Source organism: Lissotriton helveticus, chromosome 12 (assembly GCF_964261635.1).
Source record: "Lissotriton helveticus chromosome 12, aLisHel1.1, whole genome shotgun sequence".
Classification (NCBI taxonomy): Eukaryota; Metazoa; Chordata; class Amphibia; order Caudata; family Salamandridae; genus Lissotriton; species Lissotriton helveticus.
Window position 1 is genome coordinate 789,072,190 of NC_136073.1, and position 24,650 is coordinate 789,096,839.

The 24,650-nt window shown below is 46.6% G+C and overlaps 1 protein-coding gene across 1 annotated transcript in view; it reads right to left on the reverse strand.

Moving 5' to 3' along the window:
- NUP210L (nucleoporin 210 like) overlaps positions 1-24,650 on the reverse strand; it is a 444,253-nt gene that overhangs the window by 204,440 nt on the left and 215,163 nt on the right. The window contains exons 23-25 of the mRNA XM_078668895.1: positions 11,259-11,321; positions 4,616-4,795; positions 3,344-3,424 (exon numbers count right to left, since the gene is read on the reverse strand). Coding sequence (XP_078525021.1) covers positions 3,344-3,424; positions 4,616-4,795; positions 11,259-11,321 — 324 coding nt within the window. The remainder of the gene's footprint in view (positions 1-3,343; positions 3,425-4,615; positions 4,796-11,258; positions 11,322-24,650) is intronic.

Consider the following 24,650-nt stretch of genomic DNA (forward strand, 5'->3'; position numbering starts at 1 on the left):
CCCCCTAGTGGGCAAGGTCCCAGGGTTTTTTTTTTAAAGGAGGGGGTGCACGGGGCCCCCCTCCTGAGGCTCTTTGAGCCCTGGGGACCACCACTTCCCAGGGGTTTTATTGATACAATAGAAGGAGGGCGCATTTGGGCCCCCTTTCTGTGGCTTTATAAGCCCCGGGGACCACCACCTCCCTAGGGCTAACAAACATTGATTGGGGGGGGCGTGTGGAACACCCTGAGCCCCGGGGACCACCACCTTCCAGGGTCTAAACAAACATTAATGGGGGTGCCGTGAGGAACCCCGGGGACCACCATCTCCACAGGGCTAAACAACCACTGAGGGGGGCCACACAGACTCACCCCGGGCGCCCGGGCTCCACCACCTCCCTGGGGCTAAACAAACATTGATGAGGGGGTGGCACTGACCCTCCCGAGCCCCGGGGACCACCACCTCCGGGGCTAAATACCACGTAATGTAAGGGCTCCACAGGAACCACCACCTTCCCGGGTCCGAATAATTTTTAAAAATGGGAGATGGGCCACGCAGCCACCATTCCGGGCTACATACAGACCCAGGGGCTACCACCTTCCAGGGTGTGGCGCTAGAACAAGAAAGAAGCAGGCGGCCCAGGGCCGGCTCCTTCTAAATCCCGGGCTGTACACCTCCACCTGTCTGCTTTTGCTTGGCGGGAGCTTTGAGAGCTCCTGCCAAGCAAAAGCAAACACTCCGGTTCCAGTGGGCGGGAGATGTCAGAATGCTTCCGCCCATTGATAAATTGATTGCTCCTGCATGGAGGGAGCTACCTTTCCAGCAACTCCTCTTGTGCAGCTGCAATGCTGGCTCCCACAGAAGGTGGTTGCTGGCTGGGACCTTGGGGCCTTGAGGCTTCCTCCATGCCCCGACTGTGCACACTGGATGCCTAGGATGTGACCAGGGCACCCAGAGACACATAGCCTGGCCCCTGGGGATGGGGTCCTTGGGGCTGAAATTGGCCCAAGGAGAGGGGCCCCCACCCTATTCAAATAAGGACGGGCTCCAGGGAATGAGGACCACCCGGCCCCCAACCCCATTGTATTTTGACTGGGCCCTGAGGGATGCAGTCCCCAGGGCCATGCTGCCCCCCTTTCCAATTACATTTAGGCTGGGCCCCGGGGGTTGGTGTTCCTGGTGCCGAAATCGGCCGGGAAGGGCAGCCGCCCAGCGCTCCTCCCACATTGCATTAAGGCCGGGCTGTAGGGGATGGAGTCCCCAGGGCCAAAATCGGTCAAGGATGGGGGGCCACGCGCTCCCTCCCCAATCCAATTAAGGCAGGGCCCTGGGGGCTAGAAGGGTAGGGCCACCAGCAGGTCAGCCCTCTTTCCAACCAGCCTCACCCCTGAAAGGCTTCTCCCGAAGGAGGCGGCCAACTGGGAAACTTAGTGCCCTCAAGCATTAGTGTCATTACACAGCTACGATGGGCCTACGATGGGCACCCATGTAGATTTGTTGGGGTGGATGGGTGTCAAACATTTAGTCCGGCTCCCGCAGCACATCAGGGGACAAAGAGGGGGTCACTCACTTTTAAAGGGCTCTATTCTGCCCCCTCCCCTCTGTTGCATAACTCATGACAAGTTCCGGTCATGAACCACTTCTTTGATCCCCCACCCCTGCACGGTGGAGCGACTAATGACGCGCACCTGCAAATGGCTGATGGGCTTCTGGCCATTATTACACTTTACAACAGGGGCAGCTTCCAATTGAAGGTTGCCTTGCTGTGGTGTAGTTTGCTTTACTCTGGAGCCCCCTTATGCAAGCATGGCCCTCACCTCCTGTGAGTTGAACCATCCCTGGGTACATTGACAGAGTGAGCACTGCTTAGGCTTCGCTCCTGGCTCTTCTTTCAGGCCCAGCTTGAGCTGTTACAGATGCGTATTAGCTGGTTGTCGCCAGCTCCTCCTGGATGTGAAAAGTTTCCAGCACCCTCACAGATGTGCAGAGCTTCACGCAGGTCGGCGACAAGCCCCTCCTCAAAACCTGCATCAAATCACGGGGCTGCTCAGGGGGTTCGCTGAAGTGCGAATGAAGTCATTAACGGCCTCTCACCAAGGTGCAGCAAACCTTTTAACCGCCTGTTTTATTCCACCCCTTTGCGGAGAAAATGGCAGAGGGGGTTTGCAGGGTTAATTAAGAAAAACAAGCTCTTTGAGTGGGTCCCTGGCCCCTCCCTCGCCCAATAAATTGACTTTTTTTCTATTTGCATTAAAATGCTTTTTCTTTTTAAGAAACACCTGAAAAGCTACCAAATGTCATCACTTTTCAAGCGCAATTTTTAAAATGTATATCCAATTGCAAGTCTTGGAGCCCCTGGCTAGTTTTGATGACACCAAGTGGTGCCGCAGTGCACAGTTTGGGAACCCCTAGTCTACATCCTTTTGCACTCTATATAGGCAGGAGTAGTTGCCAAGGTGTGCGGGTTCATCCTCCTGGTAGGCATTTGAACCACCAATCTTTCAGGGAAGGATGCTGAGAGAAAAATGCAGGTCCGCCCAGGGCAGAGCAGTGGCGTCTTGCAATATGGGGAATGATTGATGGGTTTTGCTCAGGCCCTTGAGTGCCTCATAGAAGAGTAGTAGGGGCTCGGTAGATGTTCACCATGGCTGGAGCACTTTCATCAAGACATTGGTTTTGACCCTTAAGGTGGGAAGCTGGATGTCCAGAACTCCGGTTGCCCTATATATGACCACTGCGAAAGATGCACTCTACTCAGTGGCAAGACATGGGGGTGAGAGAAGTCCAGGCTCAGGGGAAGTATCAAAGACACTGGTTTCTTGGAGGTCATCATACCAATTTTCCTCGTGGTATGGTTGGCCTATTTCTTCACTCACATCTTAGTTGTCCGAATCCGTACCAAACAAGGACTTCAATGTATGAGGTAAATGGACTCCTGTCTGAAGATCATTTGGAATATGAATTATCACTAATCCCTTGGAAAATTTGTGAAAACCTACTTATTCTGAGCCTTCAGCACTTGCATAAATATGTATTTGTGATGCCACATAGCTCAATGATGACATGGGTGGCAGCCTTCTCCTCCCTTTTAAGACTTTTCACCTAGGTTGTTTTAGGATAAGTTGTGAAGAGAATGGATCAGTAAGATTAGCGTTGGAAATAAACCCAGGTGCAAGACATTCTCTCACTGAAAGCAAATTGAAAACACCTTGTCAAAAAATAGCCATTACTGCTCACAGTACACTTTATGAGCAAGCACTCCTGCAAGGGAGAGCTACCTCAATGACCTCTTAAACAGTGAGTCACATATTTTATCCCACTACATTCTTGGCACAAAAACAAATACTTGGGTTGCAGCACCCACCTTAGTTCCTGTGATCAGACGTGTTGCAGGAGTGTGGATCCGTACTCCTCGCAGCGTAACCACCTCCACTTCAGCACAATCCTGTAAAGGGAATAATTGGAAAGATTGTGGAATAATAAGTTTGGAGGCGGCATAGTCTGTCTGAGCACAAGACGGCCACATGAGCAAAGAGTACACACAGAGATGATCAAAGAGTACTTACAGAGGAAATGATTAAAGAGTACATACAGAGGAGATGCAACCGTATCCAGGTCACCGGTGAAGTGACAGGAGCAGGAAAGGAAAAAAGAATGAACTTAGGAGGTACTGGTCAGGGGACGATGCATTACAGGAGGGAAAGGTCAGGAGAAGAACTCTGTTATTAAGAGAGGTGTGAGAGTGAAGTGAGGGGTGAATGGAGCACCCATCATAGGAGAGAGAGAGGTGAGGAGAGTAGCCAAAATAACAGGGAGGGATGGATGGAACAGAGGGTCACCCATCGAAGAACTATGAGGAGAGAAGACTAGCCATCTTAGTAGAGAGATGTGAATCAAGTAGCCATCAAAGGAGGGTGGTGTGAGAGGAGTAGCCACCAGATGAGAAAGGGGTAAAAGGAGTACCCATAAGAAGAGAAAAGGGTGAAGGCAGCATTCGCCATAAGAGGTTCAGGTGAGAGGAACGCTCATCAAAGAACATTACTGTGGACAGGTGAGGGGTTATTAGAAGAGGATGGTGAACTCATTACAAAAGGCAAAAAATGAGCTGTGATTAGGAGATCAGAGGAAGGGGAATAAAAACGTGTGAAAATGGGAAGCAAGTGTTTATAGGTGGCAGAGGTTGAGAGGGAGGCTTAAACAAAGAGATGTGACAAAAAAGAGGTGAATGGTGAAGTCAAAGTTAAAGCAAAATGGCCATATGGAAAGTGTAGCAATGGGTTGGGGGTAACCTGTGAAACATTAGTAATGAATAATAATAGGTGGTGAGTGAGAGGAAGAGGGTGAGAGTTGGTCAAAGTAGTGAAGAGTTGAATAAAATGATGGACACTGAACCATGGCTAGAGCAAGAAGTGATAAAAGGTGGAGTGAGAGAAAAGAATGGTTGCGTTGGAAGACTCAAAGGCATGTTCGCGATAGCTGATTGAAAGAGTTAGTGTGGAAAAGAAGAGCTAAAACAGTATGCTGGCATTAGGAGCAATAAGAGTGGAAGCTACAGAAAATAATGAAATATGAGCCTTAGGTATTATTCAGATTGATCAGAAAAAAACGGCTGTTGAACAGATATTACATCAGGTACCTGGGAAAAGACAATAACTTTGCCAGTGTCTTCATTGATGGCCTGGATGGTGCCATTCACTTTGGCGACCCCAACTGCTAACGCTGTCACCTGCCCCAGACGGTTCACCACTGCCACCGTCATATTACTAATGGAGAAGTGAATGATGGACTGTGGTTGAGGACCACCTTCGGACATCACCTTTCATACAAAAAGGAAAATTACAACACTCATCAAACAGTCCAACACCAAGAGCAAGCTTAAGGGTCAAAATAGATCTTGCAAAAACACAACTCAACTACTTACCAACCAATGAGGTTTGGAAGGACAGCACAGTCTATTGTAGGAGGGCTTTGGTCAATGAACACCTTTCTCTAGTGGACAACCCCTCTGTGTTAGGCTTATTTGCACAGGAATAATTTTATACATAGGAGGCCTCTGTGTGCAAAACGGGAGCTACTATGTTGACGCTAAAGTCAAAGCCAATATGCCGGCACAAATGCACTTAGGTCTATTGTGGTACTCTAAATATAAACATACATCTGTCAAATGTCACCTTTCAGCCAGTTCTGTGTTGTTCAGCTAGCAGAGCTGAACTCTGTAGGAGTTGCAGTTTCATTTTTCCTATCTGGAGTACGTGTCTACAAGTCACAGAATGCTTAGTGGTGTTGGCTTGGAAAAACAGATTGGCTACATGTCACTTATGATGTACTGTGGCAATCTGAGCAAAGGCTGCAGGAGGTATGATACCAGAATATCTTAACTGCAATATTGCCAGCTAAATTTTCTTTACAAAAGTTGGAGATAACATTAGAAATTCTGGAACCAACTGGACAATATGTTTGTAAATAATATTTAAGTCACAATATTTCTGTCGGACGATGTGTTTGTGTGAGATATTCTGTGATATAAGTGCAGCAGCAAGCTGGTGGCTTTCATGGAGGGATAAGACTTCCACCACTTCAAGCCGGAATGAGTCTCCGAGGTACTGAATTGGTCTCAAATGCAGAGACTGAGGAACAAGCGGTGTGTCGTGGTATGATTGAAGGGCACAGGAGCCAAAAAAGAAAGAAATACAGAGATCAGTGAGGGCAGTGCCAATAGCATCCAATGCTAAGAGGATTATATGAGTGGGGCATTGGTCAGAGGTGGACTCCCTAATTTGATTAAGGATGCTTTGTGCATCCTCTTCAAATGACGGTCCTAATGTAATAATGACTACTCAGGCTCTAGAACCATGCATGTACTACCACTGAGGATTAACAAAGTCTATGTTAAATGTTAATCTAAAATCCTACATTTTTGTGAGACTTTGAGTAGAAATATAAAATGGGAGATACCTTTCCTATCCAATAATGTTCGTTCTGTTGTATCTAGTGCTGTCCTGAAAGTATGATATGATACGCATTCGGCACTACTTGGTAAAATCGTGATAGTTTGCTTAAAACCGGTTTACGAAATTTCTTAAAAGGGATCCCCTAATGCAACAAAGTGAGGGCGAATGTGGAGACTGATGGGGGAAACGAGTCATCGATAAATTGATTGCCTACAGTGAACTAAGAAAGGAGCTATCAATACAGATGATGACTATGGACATTCCAGGGAAAAGAAAATGCAGGAAAGGACATCAGAGTAAATTCAGGAAGAATGTAGAGCTGAAGCGCGAGCGATACGAAGCGTGTGCGTTAAATAAATACAAAAGTACCTGACTTGTAGTTCATTTCTATTATTCCACGTGGGAAACTGAGCGGCTATTAATCATGTACATCTCAGTTATTGATACAAATCTCAGCCCTGAGGGATATAACTCTACCATTAAAGGCCTGGGCTCTGTACAGCTGGTCAGAGATCATGGATGCAAGTGGACAGGAGTAAGAATTAGTGGAAATATACAATAAAAAAAGCGTATTAATGTTAGGTTGTGAAGTAATTTTTAGAATGAAAATGCACCCATAGGCAAACCCTTAAATAAGAAGCCATCAATTTTGAATAAAGCAGAAAATGACTATAAAGTGTTTGCTATTATGCAGAGTGAAACAAAAATATTGGGCATTTTGCTAAAGATCACATAATGGAACATGGAGAAAGTTTTGAGCAAAACAGAAGAGGGATACTAAAGATGTGATGATTGTTCCTCTCAGAAGATATTCATGGGTTCTAATGTGTTTTTATGGCTGCTTTGATGGCACACACACAGAAACAAAAAAGGAATTCTTCTAGCAGTGGCAGCTAGATGTCTAGAGAGAGTCAATCTAGTGGCTACAAATGTTTCAGTATGACAGCAGTAAGCATACATTAAAAGACAGAGGGATTCACCTGAAAAATTGTATTGTAGTGAACAGCTGCTTGTCCTCGGAATCCATTGACTACAGGATGCCAGTTACAGAAAAGTAGAATACAGTTTGTTTCACATGAACTGATCATCTGTCTCAAAGACTTCTTTGCCCTCAGTGCTTTCAGTGATTGAAGTAGCAGTATGGTATTACACGATGGACAAGTTGAGACATTCAGCAATTCCTGCTTTCTCCAGAAGCAATACTTCTTAAAATAAATTAAAGTGATAACAAAGTTAGTGAGTAATGCTTCCTGTTAGAACTTGATGATCTGAGATTTGTGAGTGGTATTGGATGTCTAAGGTAACAGACAAGGATCCTTGTGAAGAGGAATGGGTAAACAGTGTTCACTCACTGGCGGCACTTGTGCACCAGGAAGTCATTTCATATTTTCAAAAACTTCCCTTTCATTGAAAGGACAAACAGTGACAACAGATACCAACTATAAAACCTAAAATGGGAGCAGTAATCAGTAAGTAACACAACTTGTGATCATGTCTTCTAATGACGAGGATTTGAATATCATCAGCGGGTTGGAAAAAGGAATTTGTAGAAGATCATTACCTAATATAAGAAAACAAAAAGAGAGCAAGGGACTAGTGGAACCGCTCCTGGTCCCCCAAGAAATTATATCATCAACAAAAAGGAGCAATTCCAGGAAGGATTACTGCTATGAATTTTCTTAGAGTACCTCCCGGGTGTGCTACGACCCCTGATTACTGCTTGCGCGTTGTTTTGTGAGCAAAGTGAACAGTGATAAGTGATTTAAAATAGTCTCTATGCACCCATGAAATGTAATGGTGGGGTCATAGGACAAGAATAAAAACAGAGGTGGATGTTCTTTATGGTTGAATTGACCATAGACATCCGTGGTGATTTAGTGACAAGGTCAACATGTTTCAGCCTCCTGTGCAAAATTGCAAGGCATTCTTCAGGACCCGTGTAGGTGATTCGGTGTGCACTCGCTAAGGTGCACCCACGTTATACAAGCCTCACCGTCAACTTACGGTTCTACTCGTCCTCATTGAATAATGAAAGAACAGACACTGCATGAGATTAATACGTTAAAAAACTCACGTATTTTATCACAGTAATCACACACATCAGCGTAAAAGGTGAGGAATACCAATCCACATGCCTGGATCTCCACAACTAACTCTCCTCACCTGTGTTGTTCAATCCGTGTGTCGGGCACACCTCGTTTCAGATAGCCCTTAATAACCGACATGCGCATGCTTACACCCACACAAGTGTGACAATGCTGTGTGTTGTGTGCTCTAGAGAGAACTGTAAAATATTCAGATTCTCCACATTTCTATCACACGTGCTTCTTTGAAGTGTGGTTTGTCTTAAAAACGAGTCGGTTTCAACTCGAAATTTCCCCTCTTTGTGCCGGAGAGGGTCCCAGGTTATTGGGTCCATGTATTGTCATCCAGGAGGAGACAGTGATCAAAGAAATGGAAAGCGTGATTCAGATGTTTTAAGAAAGATAGTGCAAGCTATGTAAATTAAGACAATCGTGGCAGAGACAAAAAAGTAACCAGGCTTGCTCAAGTCGCAAAATTGCGGAACCGCATGGATCCTACCGGGGGGTGTTGCCTATTGTCAAACTCGGCGAGTAAGATGGAACAAGAGGTATAACAACAGCTTTAGGTGCGACTTGAGTATGCCTGGTTACTTTTTTGTCTCCGCCATGATAAACTCCGCTCCACAGATAGAGTTTATGGAGTTTTGGCACTCCGCGCTCCGCTTGGAGCGTGGCAAAAACTCTAACAACCCCCGCATGGCGGAGTTTACTTGTGCCCACCCCAAACTAACTGACAGTTGGTCATGGTGGGCTAATTCCCACAGTCAGGTCGATGCAGGTGATTTCCTGTTTGTGTATTGGTCGAGGGAGAAGGCTCAGTCAGGCAGACAGCAAGGACTGCAAAGCTAAGGAGACGTGTTTCTCAGTGACTTCTCTGTGCATAACACATTCATCTGCAACATGCATTCCAGCTAAACCTCACCTTGTGAGCCCTGTGCTGCAAGTGAATGAATAAATAAATCAATAAATGGGGACACAAGGGAGGTCCCTCTGGATCCAGTGCAGCGGAAACCATGTGGAATTACAAGGGAGCGGGCACTGATAATTTGGTGTATTTTTGCACACTAATATTAGTTTCATTTCCAACCAGTGTTGTTATTTGTTACTTATCCGATAGGCACACTTTCCATAAAAAGGTTCAATTCAGTTCCGATGGTACAATATACTGGCTGCATTGCATGCAAGATGACCATCCTCTCTGGCAGAACAGCATGGCTAGGCCGCAACCCTTTGCACCATGTGGGCACGGTGTCAGTTTACTAACATCACGTGCTGTAGAAAATTCCTTCCAAAACATTACACTGAAAGAGCAGATCTCCCAAGAATATTTCACTGCACCAGAATTCGCCAATGCAATACTAGCGCTTGGAAATGGCAAAAGTGTGATATAAATAACAATATAAAACATAAAGTAATAAAAGGGTGAAACTCGTGGAATCTTGCGGAGTTTTTATGCAACTCCGCGGAATTCCGAAGAGTAAATCCCTAGCAGATTTCTACCATTTTACTCCTCCTCATGTTTCCCTATAGCCCTGAACTACTCAGAATGTGGTGCTCCTTCATCACTTTGTCCCACTTACTAAAGATTCTGGAATTAAAGACTTGCTTAGCCGAATATTTCTATTTTTTTGGTTCTCTGGCTGTAACCTGGAAGGTGGAGGGGACTATTTACAAGGTTTTCCATATCAGACCCTGGTAAATATAACATTGAGTTTTGGGCCATGAAAAGATTATTTAATATACATTTTATCCTAATGTGTAGTATGCTTTCGCTATAGAAACCAGAAGGTCTAGCATATCCTTCTAAATTCCTTGGATGTGATAAAACTGCTTTGCCCTCAGGACATCGTCTGTCTTTGTTTCTTCCCTGATCCCTTTTTTCCTTGGGGTAGATTTATCTTCATGTGTGATACTTGTCACGCTGAGGGTGTGCTGACTTAGGGAGAGGTGGCTTAGCTTCTCTTCTGAGAAACCACAACCAGCCTCAAGTCCAGCAAGCTCCTGGCCTAAAGTTAACTCCAGACTTTCCATGAACATTTAAAGGTAAAGATCAAGGTTTTTATATAGTGCTGAAGACTGGAGTTTAGTTCATTAAACAGTGGTCTAAATTACAGAAGATAAGTGAACAGAGACCCAGATAGTTGAAATAATTAATATAAGAAACTGCAATCCACAGGTGTTACTACACCAATATACTACCCTCCTCTTCAGGAACTATTTTAACACTAATTAAGTGTTAGCAAGAAAAAGTAAAAAAAACTAAGCATCCAAGTGAGGTTCTGGTAAAAGTAGGCGGTACAGTGTTGATTGAAGAATCTAGTTAGTCTGTACCTTCAAGGAATTTAACAAAAGAAACATTTTCCCACTAAATATTGTAGAGGAAGATTTAAAAGTTTTCATTTTTAAGTTTATCTGTTCACTAAACAGTTTAGTGTGATGATGTTGTCATGTAGCAGTCCTCAATCTCACACAGACTCAGTACTTAATTTGCAAAAAAATAAGTATCAGGGCTCTCGTTAGGAGGCCACTGCACTTTGTGCCACACACTGCCCCTGCCAGAGCCAACAATTATAGTAACAACAAAAGTACTAACATTCACACTCCTAAGTGTAATAATTCGGACTATTTCAGCCCCCCCCCACCCCCAAAGCTATAAGAATGACTTGGGTGGCAGGTAATATTAATTTGTAATGTATACTGAGTTAATAATTAACTGTCGTTTAGGTCATCTCTAAATTAGCCAGTCAGCGCCACCTTGTGGCAGACTGTCACAAGCCCCAGTGCTGACAACTAAGTACCGGTGCCAAGCGCCGGAAACCACTGGTCCAAATTAAGCACTGCACAAACCCCTTGTAATTCCATGTATGATTAGAATTTCCAAGAGGAAGCTGTATATTCCATGCTGCAAACTGAATCATCAAGTGAAAAGTTTCAGATTGAGAATAATAGGCTTTGAAGCATACACACCATGGGCACCTTCCACCCTGCCAATTTGGGTGCACCATACCCATTAAGATAGGATAGAAGGGAGTTCAAACTTCAAGACCATTTAATAAGTCACCTCTTTTTTTGTGGCAACCATCAAGGGTTTTGTTTTTCAGACAACTCTAATAAGGAAGAGTGATGTTATTTGTCAACGCACTCCCAATGCCTATACCTGCAAGGATGTCAGGATCGTATTGATAGTGAATACTATTACAGCCCTTCGATGGCCACTTGTTAATTCTTTTGTTTGTCATCTTACCTGCATCATGTTCTTTGGAATCAGAGTCATATGATCAGGAACCAGTCTGAATGGTGGAAATACCTGGAAAAAATGAATATGGTAAACGCCTCTGGTAAAAGAGTGATGAATATTAAAATCTTGTGGAAATTAACATTATGGGCCTTATTCTCAAAGGTAAACTTACACCTTATAGTACATTTACTAATCTTCACGATTCACAAACAACATGCAAAGTTTTACAACTCTGCACTCCTTAAACTTATGTGTGCCGGATTCTCTGCACCCAGAGACTCCGGAGTTGGGGCGGAGAACTTCAATAAGTATTGGGAATATTGAGTAATAAAACTCTGCACATAGTTTGAGAATTGCATTTTGTAGTATGTATTGTAGTAGTGCAAAACATACTACAAAATGCATTTTGAGAATCAGGCCCTCAGTGTCTGAAATACATGACACAGGACACACGGAGGAAGCACAGAGTAGATGGACCAAAGGTATGTAGAATGTCTAAGGAACAAGTGAGAATCAGACACTTCAGCATCACACAGATTCACAAGACAATCGAAGGGAGGTTAAGCTGAAAGATAAATGGGTATCAGAAATGGCTAAAGGGGCCAGTGACTCAGAAATCACAAATGTTTGGTGAAGAGCATTACAAAGCAAACATCAGAGAGTCAGGCAGAGAGAACACAAGGGAATTAATCAAAGAAGAAGTTTCCAGCAGAAAGTTCATTACCATTTATGTATGAGGGCTGAATTGAAAAGTGAGAAACCTGAAAAATAGAGCCAAGAGTTGCCTCATATGAATATTGGGAGACATCAGGGATGTAAGGATTAGGACAATGAAGTTAGATCAAATGATTAATAATACTGAACACAAGAGGGATATTAAAGACTGAGACCATAAAAACCCGGATGGGATAGAGCAAAGACTTAACTATTCAGTACTGCAAGCAGGATTAACAATTGATAGTTTGAAACCAAAGGGATAAGCATAAATATGGACATCCATCAATTCCAAGTGAAAAATCAGCAATTGTAGAGATTTTCAATGAAAAGACCAAGAATTTAGGGATTGAGGAACCAAATATCAGATTGAATACTGAGGGGTTTGAAAGCTAAGTAAAAGATCCAGCATTGAAGGATTAAGAGCCTAATGTATAGTCCAAGGATTGAGGAACAAAGAACAAAAGGATTGATGAAACCTTAATTTTCTAGAAGATATAGAAATCTATTAGGAAGTTGAAGAATAGTTTAAGAATTGTGGAATTAGAAACCCAATTAATGGATCAAAGATTGATTTCTTTAGAATTCTAAAAAGTCATGACTAAGGGGGTTTGAAACTCCATAGAATGTACAATTAATGACTGATTTAGAAACCCAAGGATTTCTAACTGATCTATTATGAACAAGCATCCTCGCTACCACTCTTATCACCCAACGCTCCTTTCAACCACTGAGCACCCCTCGAGTTGACTGCAACTGTGTAAATACCAGAGAAGTCTAGGTCACGAGGACGAACAAATGAATATTAAGCATGAATTCCTGCAACAAACTGCCTCTCTGCACAATGAGTGCAAAATCTTGCTCTGAATGCTTAGTAGATCTGGTTAGCTCAGATTGTGAATGTATTCCTGGGTTATAGACTGTCAACCCTCAGCCGACTCCCGCTGTCGGAAACCCTTGACCTAACAACCTGCAGGGCATAGCGCACCCAAGCAGGAAAAATTAAGAATGACGTTGACATGCAGAAAGAAAACTCTCTGCACACAAGGACCATTATTTTATTCAACTGAAACAAACTCCTGCCTCAGCAGTTTGTTCCCGAAAAGCTAAAATATCAATACCGAGTGGGCCAAACAAACATGGTGCCAACTATAAACTCATTTGTTTTGTCAGTGCAACCATGATACAGATTTCCCGATCAAGTAGGTGGGGATTTCTAAAAGCGCAGGGCATTGTGGGGCTCCACTGACCTGTAGGACTGACAGCCCACCTGCTGTGACCTAAATGACCCCCAAATATCCAGGTGCTCAACAAAAAGTTTAATTATTGAGTTACAGGACATTTCAAAGGAAGGAAATTAGATTAAGTGTAGGACTAGCAAGTGGCATGTGTAGGAAGGTAGATCCCTGAATATGGTTGCCCCCAACTTTTTGCCTGGTGTTTTGCTGGTTTTCTGACTTAGTTGACCTGGGACCCTGCTATTCATGGCCCCAGGCCTACTGCTCTCTCTGTAAAAATGGATTCCATGTACCTTAGGTACATATCTAATTGGATACTGAGTCACCTTATCAGTCCCTGTACAGTGTACCTTAGGTACCCAGGGCATAGGTGTACCCAGGGCCTACCAGGGGCTGCAGCATGTATTATGCCACCCCTGGCTGGCCATCCAAATCTGACACAACTGGCTGCACGACAGCTGGGGCAAGGTGGTGTAATCACCCTTTGCTTTAGATATAGTATTCCTATATCTAAAACCTAAATGGGCACACCGATCTCCTATCAGTCACTCCTATGGCAGGCCTTGACAATCCTGAAGGCAAAGTGCTTGGAATCGTGTGAGATAGTGCTCTGGCATGAGCTGAGCCTGTCTGCGGCTTTCGGGATCCATCCCTTAGCCGTTTCCATGATATTGCATACCATATACTCTTAAGTGCATTATAATCCTCGCGGTTATATGCCAACTCTGGTATCGCTTTATCAAAACATGTCGAGTAAGGTGTCATACGAATTGGAATACTAACCCCTCGCCAATCCTGGCGACGGGTTAGCATTCCACCCTTCTAGAGGGACACGACATGTATGTAACCTGTAACCCTGGTTAAAGTCAGACAGAGCCTTAGCTCCACAAAATGGATGCTGCCACCGAGACACAAGTCTGCCCTCCTGCTGCTGGGAGTCCTCCCAGCCCAGGAGGCAAGGACAAAGGGTTTCCTGCCAGGGGCGGTGCCAGCACCGTCCCAGACAGGATTTTGTGTATTCTAGGTAGGAAGGGCTTTAGAGGAAGGTGACTGCAAGTGGCACCCCGGTGCTCACTGTGCATAGGCCGGCTTGAACCAGTTCCAGGGGCACTCCAGCCCCTGATCTGGGGAAAGCCCGCCAAAGGAGAGGGGTGTAACCACCCCCCTCCTAGTCCCACCCATAGGGCAGGACTTAGTCGCGTGCCAGCCCCTTTTTGCAGGATAAAGGTAGGAACTGGCCCCCTTCCAAATCAGATCATCTTTGAATCCTGAAACTACTTTCCACGAAAGGAACTCAAGACTTCTTCCCAAGATTCTCCCTTGTGACTAAGGAGTAGTCACCCTGCAGCAGCAGGCACCAACCAAGCATCGCGGTTTGTTGCCAGTCTCTCCTTCAGATCAAGACTGCTCCAGCACGACGAGAACCGGCTTCCCTGGCACCTCTGACCTCAACCTACATCATCAGCCCAGCTGTGATCCGTGGGTGTGACGAGACCTCGAGGGACCGGCCATCTTCAGAACTGCACGACGCTTGTCCAGCACGACTCCCGAGTGACCCTCGACTGAGTGCTTTCGGGTAAGAGAAGCCCCGACCCTGAGCAGCTCCAACACCGAAGTTCAGCCCCCCTGCATCCACGAGATCTGCGTGGGGCCCTTCTGCTCTTTGCTGCCAACCGCGTTGTCCAGGTCGCTTGCCCGTTGGCTAGTGGCCCTCTCACGACGCTCCACGACGACAACTACTGCTGGTCTGGTTGCTCCAGACTAGCCCTTGCTCCCCTCCAACAGAGGAGCACCCTGGACCCTCCTGGTCCACTCAAGACGCCATTTTAGGTCCACCGCGTGGGCCTTGCATTTGCCAAGACTTGTTGCCCCAATCCTGGGTCCAGCGACGTCGACAGCAAGAACCTTCGTGGGACAGCTCGCACCTCCATCCTGGTCGCCGACAACGCCTCCTGGTCCGAGAGACTGCAGAGCCCAGCAGCGCCCACTCACCTGACTGCGGTGACTTCGCCCGGTGCCATCCTGGTGCCCACTTAATCACTAGCTAGTGATTCAGAACTTGGTCCCCTCTGCTTTCAGGTCTTCTTCTTCCCTGATCCAGGCTTGGATCTCTTCGAACTTTTCTTCACTGGCCGCCTGCCAGCAACTTCTTCTTCAGGCTCCTGGTCCGTCAACGAGGGTTTCCGACGCAACTTGAACCCTATGCAGCCGCAGCCCCTGGGCTAGGTAAACTGAGTACTCCGGTGCTCCAGCATAGTCCAACACTCTAGGTGTTCGGATCCACTCCCGTTTTCGTCCCAGCTAGTCGGGTTCGCCCGAGAACAGTGACTTTGCAAACTGCTAGCCTCCATAGACTTTTTCCCGCCTTACGCGTGAGAGTTCCCACTCTGCACACGACGTCCACAGGCCTCCTGCATCTAATCCCAGTGTTTAGAATTGTAGGCCTAGCTTTTCCTAAGTCTAGAAAAGTATTACTTACCTGCTAGTAATTCGCATTCCACTTTCATAGTATATGGTTTTTCGTGCCCCTCGGGCATTTGTGTAAATTGTGCGACTTAAAGTATTTTCGTAAGAGTTTTGTTATGTGCTTAGCTCCCAGACTCATAAAGAGTTCAGGGTAGTCTTGTTATAAATAAATATCTGTTTATTTTCATAACAACTTGTGTGGTGTCCTTTCACTTGGTGTTCAAGGGGTAATGTGATGGTAAAACAGCTGGTTTAACACGCCCTCTAGAGTCTTAGCCTTAGACTGCTCGTATCCATGCTACTAGGATAGCTGGTCTATAAGGTTGACTTACAACCAATCATCAATAAGGGTTGTTTGGACTGATACAAAGTGTTCACTAGAATAGTGAACATTATATATCAGGCCAACTTCTCACATTGGTGGCAGCGGTGGGATTTGAGCTTGCTGTTGTTTTACCACGCATATCCTAAGAATATCTTGTGAAAGATCACATAAGTACTGAGGTACATATAACTTAGCTTAGAATACTCTGAGTTCTATTGAACCAGCTGTTGTAGCTCCTAGGGCCTAGCACACCCTAAACTACAACTCTAGCAAGGGATCAGTAGGTAAACATATAGTGTAGGTAAGTGCACCACTTACACCTCACTAGAAAAAGCATGTCTACCCATGGAGAGTCTACTGAGACTCCCCTTGTGGCTAGTGACCCTCCACAGGTCACTTCAAGATATGCAGCTCTCAGTTTCCAGGAGATGAGACAAGTGTGTACCTCCAGGAAACTGAAACAGGGGTCTAACCCCACCATTCCCTTTCTGATAGGTCTCTTAGAGACATATGATGCGAGAAAGATTTCTCAGCTAGATGGGAATATGCCAGCCTTAGAGGGTACCACTGGGGATCCAGACCTCCACAACACTGTAAATGCAGTTGAGGAGGAGGATCTTGAGGAACTCTCTGGGGATGAGGCAGACAAGAGGTCTGAGTTAGTCAGCAGACTTACTAGGGCCAACTTAGACCTACTTAGGGAAGGATCTGGGGGACCCCCAGTACTGACCCTAATGAGGCCTAACCTTGGAGTTAGGAGAGATAGATCTCTTTCTAGGGACTCCAATAGATCTCTGCACTCTAATGCCTCTTCTCAGAGGAGAAGGAACTCTCCCCAGAGGAGATTGACTTCCCCTCAGAGAATAGAGCATGAAGCCAGAATGAGACAGGCTGCTCTGAGGATTGAAAGGGAAGAACTTGCCCTGGCTAAAGAAAAGCTTGCCTTTGCTAGAGAGCAGCAGATGAGTGGGTTAGTTCCCACTGGTGGCAGCAATCTCCCAAGAGAAAAAGAGAAGGGTTTAGATACTAAACACCTGACAAACATAGTGCCCCCCTTTAAGCAAGGGGATGACATCCAGAAATGGATGGCTGCTCTGGAGAGGGCCTGCACTGTGCAGTGCATTCCCCAGAGTCAGTGGGCAGCTATACTGTGGCTCTCCTTTGATGGCAAAGGTAGAGATAAGCTCCTCACTACTAGAGTTGAGGATGCTAACAATTACCAGGTCCTGAAAAATGCACTGGTTGATGGGTTTGGCTTAACCACTGAGCAGTACAGATTGCTGTTCAGAGACACCCAGAAAACTCAGTCTCAGGACTGGTCTGACTTTGTTGATTGTGCCACTAAGGCTTTGGAAGGCTGGCTACTGGGTAGCAAGGTTACTGACTTCACAGGATTGTATAATCTTATTATGAGAGAGCAAGTCTTAAATAATTGTCAGAACCAGTTATTACACCAGCACCTGGTAGACTCTGATCTGACCTCTCCACAAGAATTGGGTAAGAGGGCAGAAAAATGGGTCAGAACCAGGATTAGGCCCAAGAACCAAGGTGGTGACCAGAAAAAGGAATCAACCAAGCCTCAAGAGAAGGGTGGGAATACATCTCCAGATCAAACCACATCAGGGCCCCAAAAATCCTCTGAGGGGGGTGGGTCCCAGAATCCTTCTAATAACCAGAAGAAACCTTATTGTTATCCCTGTAAACAGGTGGGTCATTTGAAAACTGACAGCAGTTGCCCAAAGAATATCAATAAGGAGAACATACCCCCAAGTAACATTCCCAAACCTCCTGTTACTACTAGTAGTAATCCCCCAGGTGGTGGGAGTGCCCCCAAGAATTTGGGTGCATTTACTTTGGGAGTCCCTGGGAACTCTGGCCTAACCAGGTCCCCAAACTTAGATACTCTTGTCTGTGAGACTGGCATGGGGTTTGCCAACTTCACAACTTGTCCCAACACTTTGGGCAAGTACAGACAGGAGCCCCTCATCAATGGTATAAAAGTTGAGGCCTATAGAGATACAGGGGCTAGCATCACTATGGTGACTGAGAGTCTAGTCCCCTCAAGGCAACTTTTACCTGGTGCCACATACCAGGTGACCAATATTGATGGAGTACAGAGAGATCATCCCATGGCAGTGGTCAATCTCAGCTGGGGAGGTGTCACTGGCCACAAGAGAGTGGCAGTGTCACCAAACTTGCCTGTAGATTGCCTACTGGGGAATGATTTAGAGCTCTCAGCCTGGGCTGAAGTAGAGCAAGAAACCCATTCTAAAATGGTAAACTTCCATGGTAAGGTCAGTGGGGCAATGATAGCCACAGCCCCAGTCCAAGATGTCCTCCCTGAACAGGTCAGGAGGGCTGTGCCAGTCACAGCCCCATCTCAGACAACTTCCTTCCCAGAACAGGTTGTCAAGGCTGTGATGGTCACAGCCCCCACCCAAACTGAGCCCCCTCCTGAAAAGGTTGGGAGAGTTGTGATGGCCACAGCTCAAACTCAGACAGATGATAGTGTTGTGAAGCCTGAAACTATGGATCACTCCACTCAGACAGAGAGCATTGAGGAGGAAGAGAAATCTCCCTCCCACCAGACTTTAGGAAAGGGTCAGCCTCCTCAGGGAACTGATCTGACCCCTTGTGAAGAAACTGCCACAGAGGTAGTCAGGCCTAGCCTGGCAGAACCCCTGATGTCAGTGGACCCTTCCAAGGTGGAACCCAGTCTGGAGCAGGTAACCTGCCCCTCTCTACCCTGCCTCAGTCAGCCCAGGGCTGTAGAGGTCAGGGAGGCCAGTGTTGGACCCCAAAGGGCCCCCTGTCCAAAAGAATCCCCCAATCAGCAGATTAAGGGCACTGAAGCTAGCAGTCCTAGCCAAGTGAAAATAAAACAAACTCCTGAGGGATCCCCCTTAAATTTAGTTAGGGACCTCCCACAGATGGACACTGTTGGGCACAGCCAGACCTGGGACCTAAGGGCCCCAAACCTGACCTGTCCCTCCAGTAAGCCAAACAGAGGGACCCAACCTCCAGCTGTAGGTAGCCAGAGGTTGACCCTGAGAGCCCAAAACAACTCAGTCTTGGAAAGAAAGGCCTCTATGGTGGAAAATGATTGGAGGAAGCTGAGCCCAAAATTAGTGGAGCCTCACTTCAGTACTCCATTTCAGCACCAGCCTTTTCCTTTGCCAAAACACACCACAGGTAGAGATTCCCTATGGTGGAGACCCTCATATACCCTTAGGGTGAGGGATTGCTTAGTGGGCCATGAGATAGGGGGTAACCATGCCAGTGCTGGTACTTCCTTATATGGCCACTCAGGCAATATAGGCTTACCTGGCAAGGATAGCCTTATCTCCTTTCATTTGGGGGGGGCTATGTAGGAAGGTAGATCCCTGACTATGGTTGCCCCCAACTTTTTGCCTGGTGTTTTGCTGGTTTTCTTACTTAGTTGACCTGGGACCCTGCTATTCAGGGCCCCAGGCCTACTGCTCTCTCTGTAAAATGGATTCCATGTACCTTAGGTACATATCTAATTGGATACTGAGTCACCTTATCAGTCCCTGTACAGTGTACCTTAGGTACCCAGGGCATAGGTGTACCCAGGGCCTACCAGGGGCGGCAGCATGTATTATGCCACCCCTGGCTGGCCATCCAAATCTGACACAACTGGCTGCACGACAGCTGGGGCAAGGTGGTGTAATCACCCTTTGCTTTAGATATAGTATTCCTATATCTAAAACCTAAATGGGCACACAGATCTCCTATCAGTCACTCCTATGGCAGGCCTTGACAATCCTGAAGGCAGAGTGCTTGGAATTGTGTGAGATAGTGCTCTGGCATGAGCTGAGCCTGTCTGCGGCTTTCGGGATCCATCCCTTAGCCGTTTCCATGATATCGCATACCATATACTCTTAAGTGCATTATAATCCTCGCGGTTATATGCCAACTCTGGTATCGCTTTATCAAAACATGTCGAGTAAGGTGTCATACGAATTGGAATACTAACCCCTCGCCAATCCTGGCGACGGGGTTAGCATTCCACCCTTCTAGAGGGACACGACATGTATGTAACCTGTAACCCTGGTTAAAGTCAGACAGAGCCTTAGCTCCACAAAATGGATGCTGCCACCGAGACACAAGTCTGCCCTCCTGCTGCTGGGAGTCCTCCCAGCCCAGGAGGCAAGGACAAAGGGTTTCCTGCCAGGGGCGGTGCCAGCACCGTCCCAGACAGGATTTTGTGTATTCTAGGTAGGAAGGGCTTTAGAGGAAGGTGACTGCAAGTGGCACCCCGGTGCTCACTGTGCATAGGCCGGCTTGAACCAGTTCCAGGGGCACTCCAGCCCCTGATCTGGGGAAAGCCCGCCAAAGGAGAGGGGTGTAACCACCCCCCTCCTAGTCCCACCCATAGGGCAGGACTTAGTCGCGTGCCAGCCCCTTTTTGCAGGATAAAGGTAGGAACTGGCCCCCTTCCAAATCAGATCATCTTTGAATCCTGAAACTACTTTCCACGAAAGGAACTCAAGACTTCTTCCCAAGATTCTCCCTTGTGACTAAGGAGTAGTCACCCTGCAGCAGCAGGCACCAACCAAGCATCGCGGTTTGTTGCCAGTCTCTCCTTCGGATCAAGACTGCTCCAGCACGACGAGAACCGGCTTCCCTGGCACCTCTGACCTCAACCTACATCATCAGCCCAGCTGTGATCCGTGGGTGTGACGAGACCTCGAGGGACCGGCCATCTTCAGAACTGCACGACGCTTGTCCAGCACGACTCCCGAGTGACCCTCGACTGAGTGCTTTGGGGTAAGAGAAGCCCCGACCCTGAGCAGCTCCAGCACCGAAGTTCAGCCCCCCTGCATCCACGAGATCTGCGTGGGGCCCTTCTGCTCTTTGCTGCCAACCGCGTTGTCCAGGTCGCTTGCCCGTTGGCTAGTGGCCCTCTCACGACGCTCCACGACGACAACTACTGCTGGTCTGGTTGCTCCAGACTAGCCCTTGCTCCCCTCCAACAGAGGAGCACCCTGGACCCTCCAAGTCCACTCAAGACGCCATTTTAGGTCCACCGCGTGGGCCTTGCATTTGCCAAGACTTGTTGCCCCAATCCTGGGTCCAGCGACGTCGACAGCAAGAACCTTCGTGGGACAGCTCGCACCTCCATCCTGGTCGCCGACAACGCCTCCTGGTCCGAGAGACTGCAGAGCCCAGCAGCGCCCACTCACCTGACTGCGGTGACTTCGCCCGGTGCCATCCTGGTGCCCACTTAATCACTGGCTAGTGATTCAGAACTTGGTCCCCTCTGCTTTCAGGTCTTCTTCTTCCCTGATCCAGGCTTGGATCTCTTCGAACTTTTCTTCACTGGCCGCCTGCCAGCAACTTCTTCTTCAGGCTCCTGGTCCGTCAACGAGGGTTTCCGACGCAACTTGAACCCGATGCAGCCGCAGCCCCTGGGCTAGGTAAACTGAGTACTCCGGTGCTCCAGCATAGTCCAACACTCTAGGTGTTCGGATCCACTCCCGTTTTCGTCCCAGCTAGTCGGGTTCGCCCGAGAACAGTGACTTTGCAAACTGCTAGCCTCCATAGACTTTTTCCCGCCTTACGCATGAGAGTTCCCACTCTGCACACGACGTCCACAGGCCTCCTGCATCTAATCCCAGTGTTTAGAATTGTAGGCCTAGCGATTCCTAAGTCTAGAAAAGTATTACTTACCTGCTAGTAATTTGCATTCCACTTTCATAGTATATGGTTTTTCGTGCCCCTCGGGCATTTGTGTAAATTGTGCGACTTAAAGTATTTTCGTAAGAGTTTTGTTATGTGCTTAGCTCCCAGACTCATAAAGAGTTCAGGGTAGTCTTGTTATAAATAAATATCTGTTTATTTTCATAACAACTTGTGTGGTGTCCTTTCACTTGGTGTTCAAGGGGCAATGTGATGGTAAAACAGCTGGCTTAACACGCCCTCTAGAGTCTTAGCCTTAGACTGCTCGTATCCATGCTACTAGGATAGCTGGTCTATAAGGTTGACTTACAACCAATCATCAATAAGGGTTGTTTGGACTGATACAAAGTGTTCACTAGAATAGTGAACATTATATATCAGGCCAACTTCTCACAGCATGGCTAAAAGATATGGACTTGCAAACTACATGAATCAATAACATATTGAGTTAAACCCCACAGGATGGAGAATAGAGTGACCTACAGAAACCTGAAGTTTGACACAAGGTTTTGTTGTAGGAACATGAGAGATGTATACAAAATTGATTTAGTGGTGTTTCAAAGTTGGAAAAACAATTAATTTATAAAAATTCAAGTGAAAAAATACTGATTTATAGGAACCAAGGGCAGTAATAATTATTGAGGTTTAGGAAAGCAAACAATGGATGCATGATTGAGTTATATTAACCCTATAGATGGATAACAGCTTGACTCAAAGAAACTTAAAGGATTGCTAAGAGCATAAATTAAAGTAACCAATATATTCTTAGACTACTGATGGATAAAAGATTGAGTTACAGGAACATAAAGGACTGAAAAAATATTTAATTAAAGGAACCTAAACAGTAGCTTAAAAGCTTGAGTTAAAGTGACCTAAATGATGGACAAATGTGTGACTCAAAAGCACCTGAAGGACAACCAGATGAATGCATTATAAGACCCAGAGTAGACAAAAAGATTAAGGGCTGTATTAGGATGGCGGTCGGAAAATCACTCCAACCGTCATGGTAGCGGGAAAACACCGCTCGCTAGGACTGTGGCATAACCGCTGGTCTAATTAGTATGCTCCGAAGTCGAAATCCGACCGCGGCTGTCGGATTGTGGCATTTAACATTGCGGCAGTTGCTGCTGCCAGCAGGACCGCCGCGATGTCCAAAAAGCATGTCCTGCATATCCCTGCTCTGCGTAGCAGGCACTGCACAGTGCCTGCCACCTGGTACAGGGACATGTATGGGGTATGGTACCCCCCCAGTGGAGCCACACACCCCCACACACATTGGGGGCCCGCAATGGGCCCCAGGAGACATTCTCTGCATGTCTTTCCACGGCGGTTCCACCGCCGCGGAAAGGCTGGCTACCGCCGGCAACATAATCAGGCCGGCGGTGCCTGGCCCTGCACCGGCCCCATTTTAGCGGTCCAGCTTCGCCCGCCAGGCAAGCGTGCAGACTGCTACCGGCGGTAAAGTAGCCGGCAGAAAATCTCACCGCCATGCTAATGGGACCGGCGGTTTTCTGGGTTGCGACCGCCATCCTAATAGACCCCTAAGTTATCTGGACAATGAAGCACACTTAGCCTATTATGATGGCTTTACTGAAAACAATTTCTTTGCAGTTTTTTCAGTACTTCTGAAAAATAGAATTTTTACCCAAACAGTACAGTAGCTCCTATTTATTAAAATTGCACACTTTGGGGGCCATTAGGATGGCGGGCGGACTTTGCCCGCCCGCCATCCTCACGGCACTTGGGACCGCCTGCCATAAGGGCGGGGGCCCTGTGGGGTGTATTAGGATGCGCCCACCACAGTGGCGGGCGCATCCTGCATTTTTAACATTGTGGCGGGCGGTGCTCTCAGCACCGCCCGTCACAATGCTAAAAATGCATGTATGCATTTGCATACACAAAACGGCAGGCACCGCGCGGTGCCTGCTGCTTTGTGTATGAAAATGCTGGGGGGTACCACAGGTACCACCCATGTGCACCCCCCACCTCCCCTTCACTCCGGGGGCCTGCAGGGGACCCCCGAAGTGAAGACCGCCTGCGATGCCGCCACGAAAAGGCTTCTGTTGCAGCCCATACTAATATTGCTGGCGGCGTCTGATAGACACCGCCACCGTATTAAACCTTTCCCGCCCCCAGTCGCCTAAAGCGGCGGACGGTCTTTCCGTCCGCCGCTGACCCACCCAGCCATGTTAATATGGCGGGGGGCCATCCTAAGGGGCCCCTAACTTTTAAAGCTCTGTAGCAAAATGATATTTACAATGTGGTAGCAAACTGAGTGGTTTCTACAAATATATCGATAAAATAATCATATTTCTAAGGAAGCTGACTGAAGATCTGATCCAGTGCAGGTAGCTTCTTAGGAATTTCTAATCTTGAATCAGCCACTTTCAAGTCAACGGATGCCCTACAACCAAAATGCAACATTGAAAAAGTTTGACTTAAAATAAATAATAGAAAGATTCACCAAATCTGCATATAGTTGTTTTTTAAACCGCTAAGGGACTCCAAACCTCATAACATAATTAAGATTAGGTAAAAAAGTGAAATAATCTATTTCAATGTGATCACCAAGTACCATACAGCACAGTTTTTTCTGAGTCTTACATTTAACAGATTCATACGAGGGTACATCGAATGCCTGTACCACAATCACAGTTTTCATAGTTTTAACAGTATTTTTTCTCTCTCCACCCAGGGTTTATCAGGGTTCGTTACAAAAGCAGCAACGTTTAAAGAAATGTTAAGAAACAGCAAGCGCTCAACACAAACTATATTGCCATATTGTATGAGTGAGTGAGTGAATGAATGAATGAGTGGTCCTCTTAGGGCATCATGGAACTAGAACTGAAATAACAGAAAGACACAGAGTACTAATGCTGATCCTGGCCTGGCTTAGCTGTTCTTAAAGGCAAAAATCGAACAACCTATAAAACCTATCACATATAAGATAAA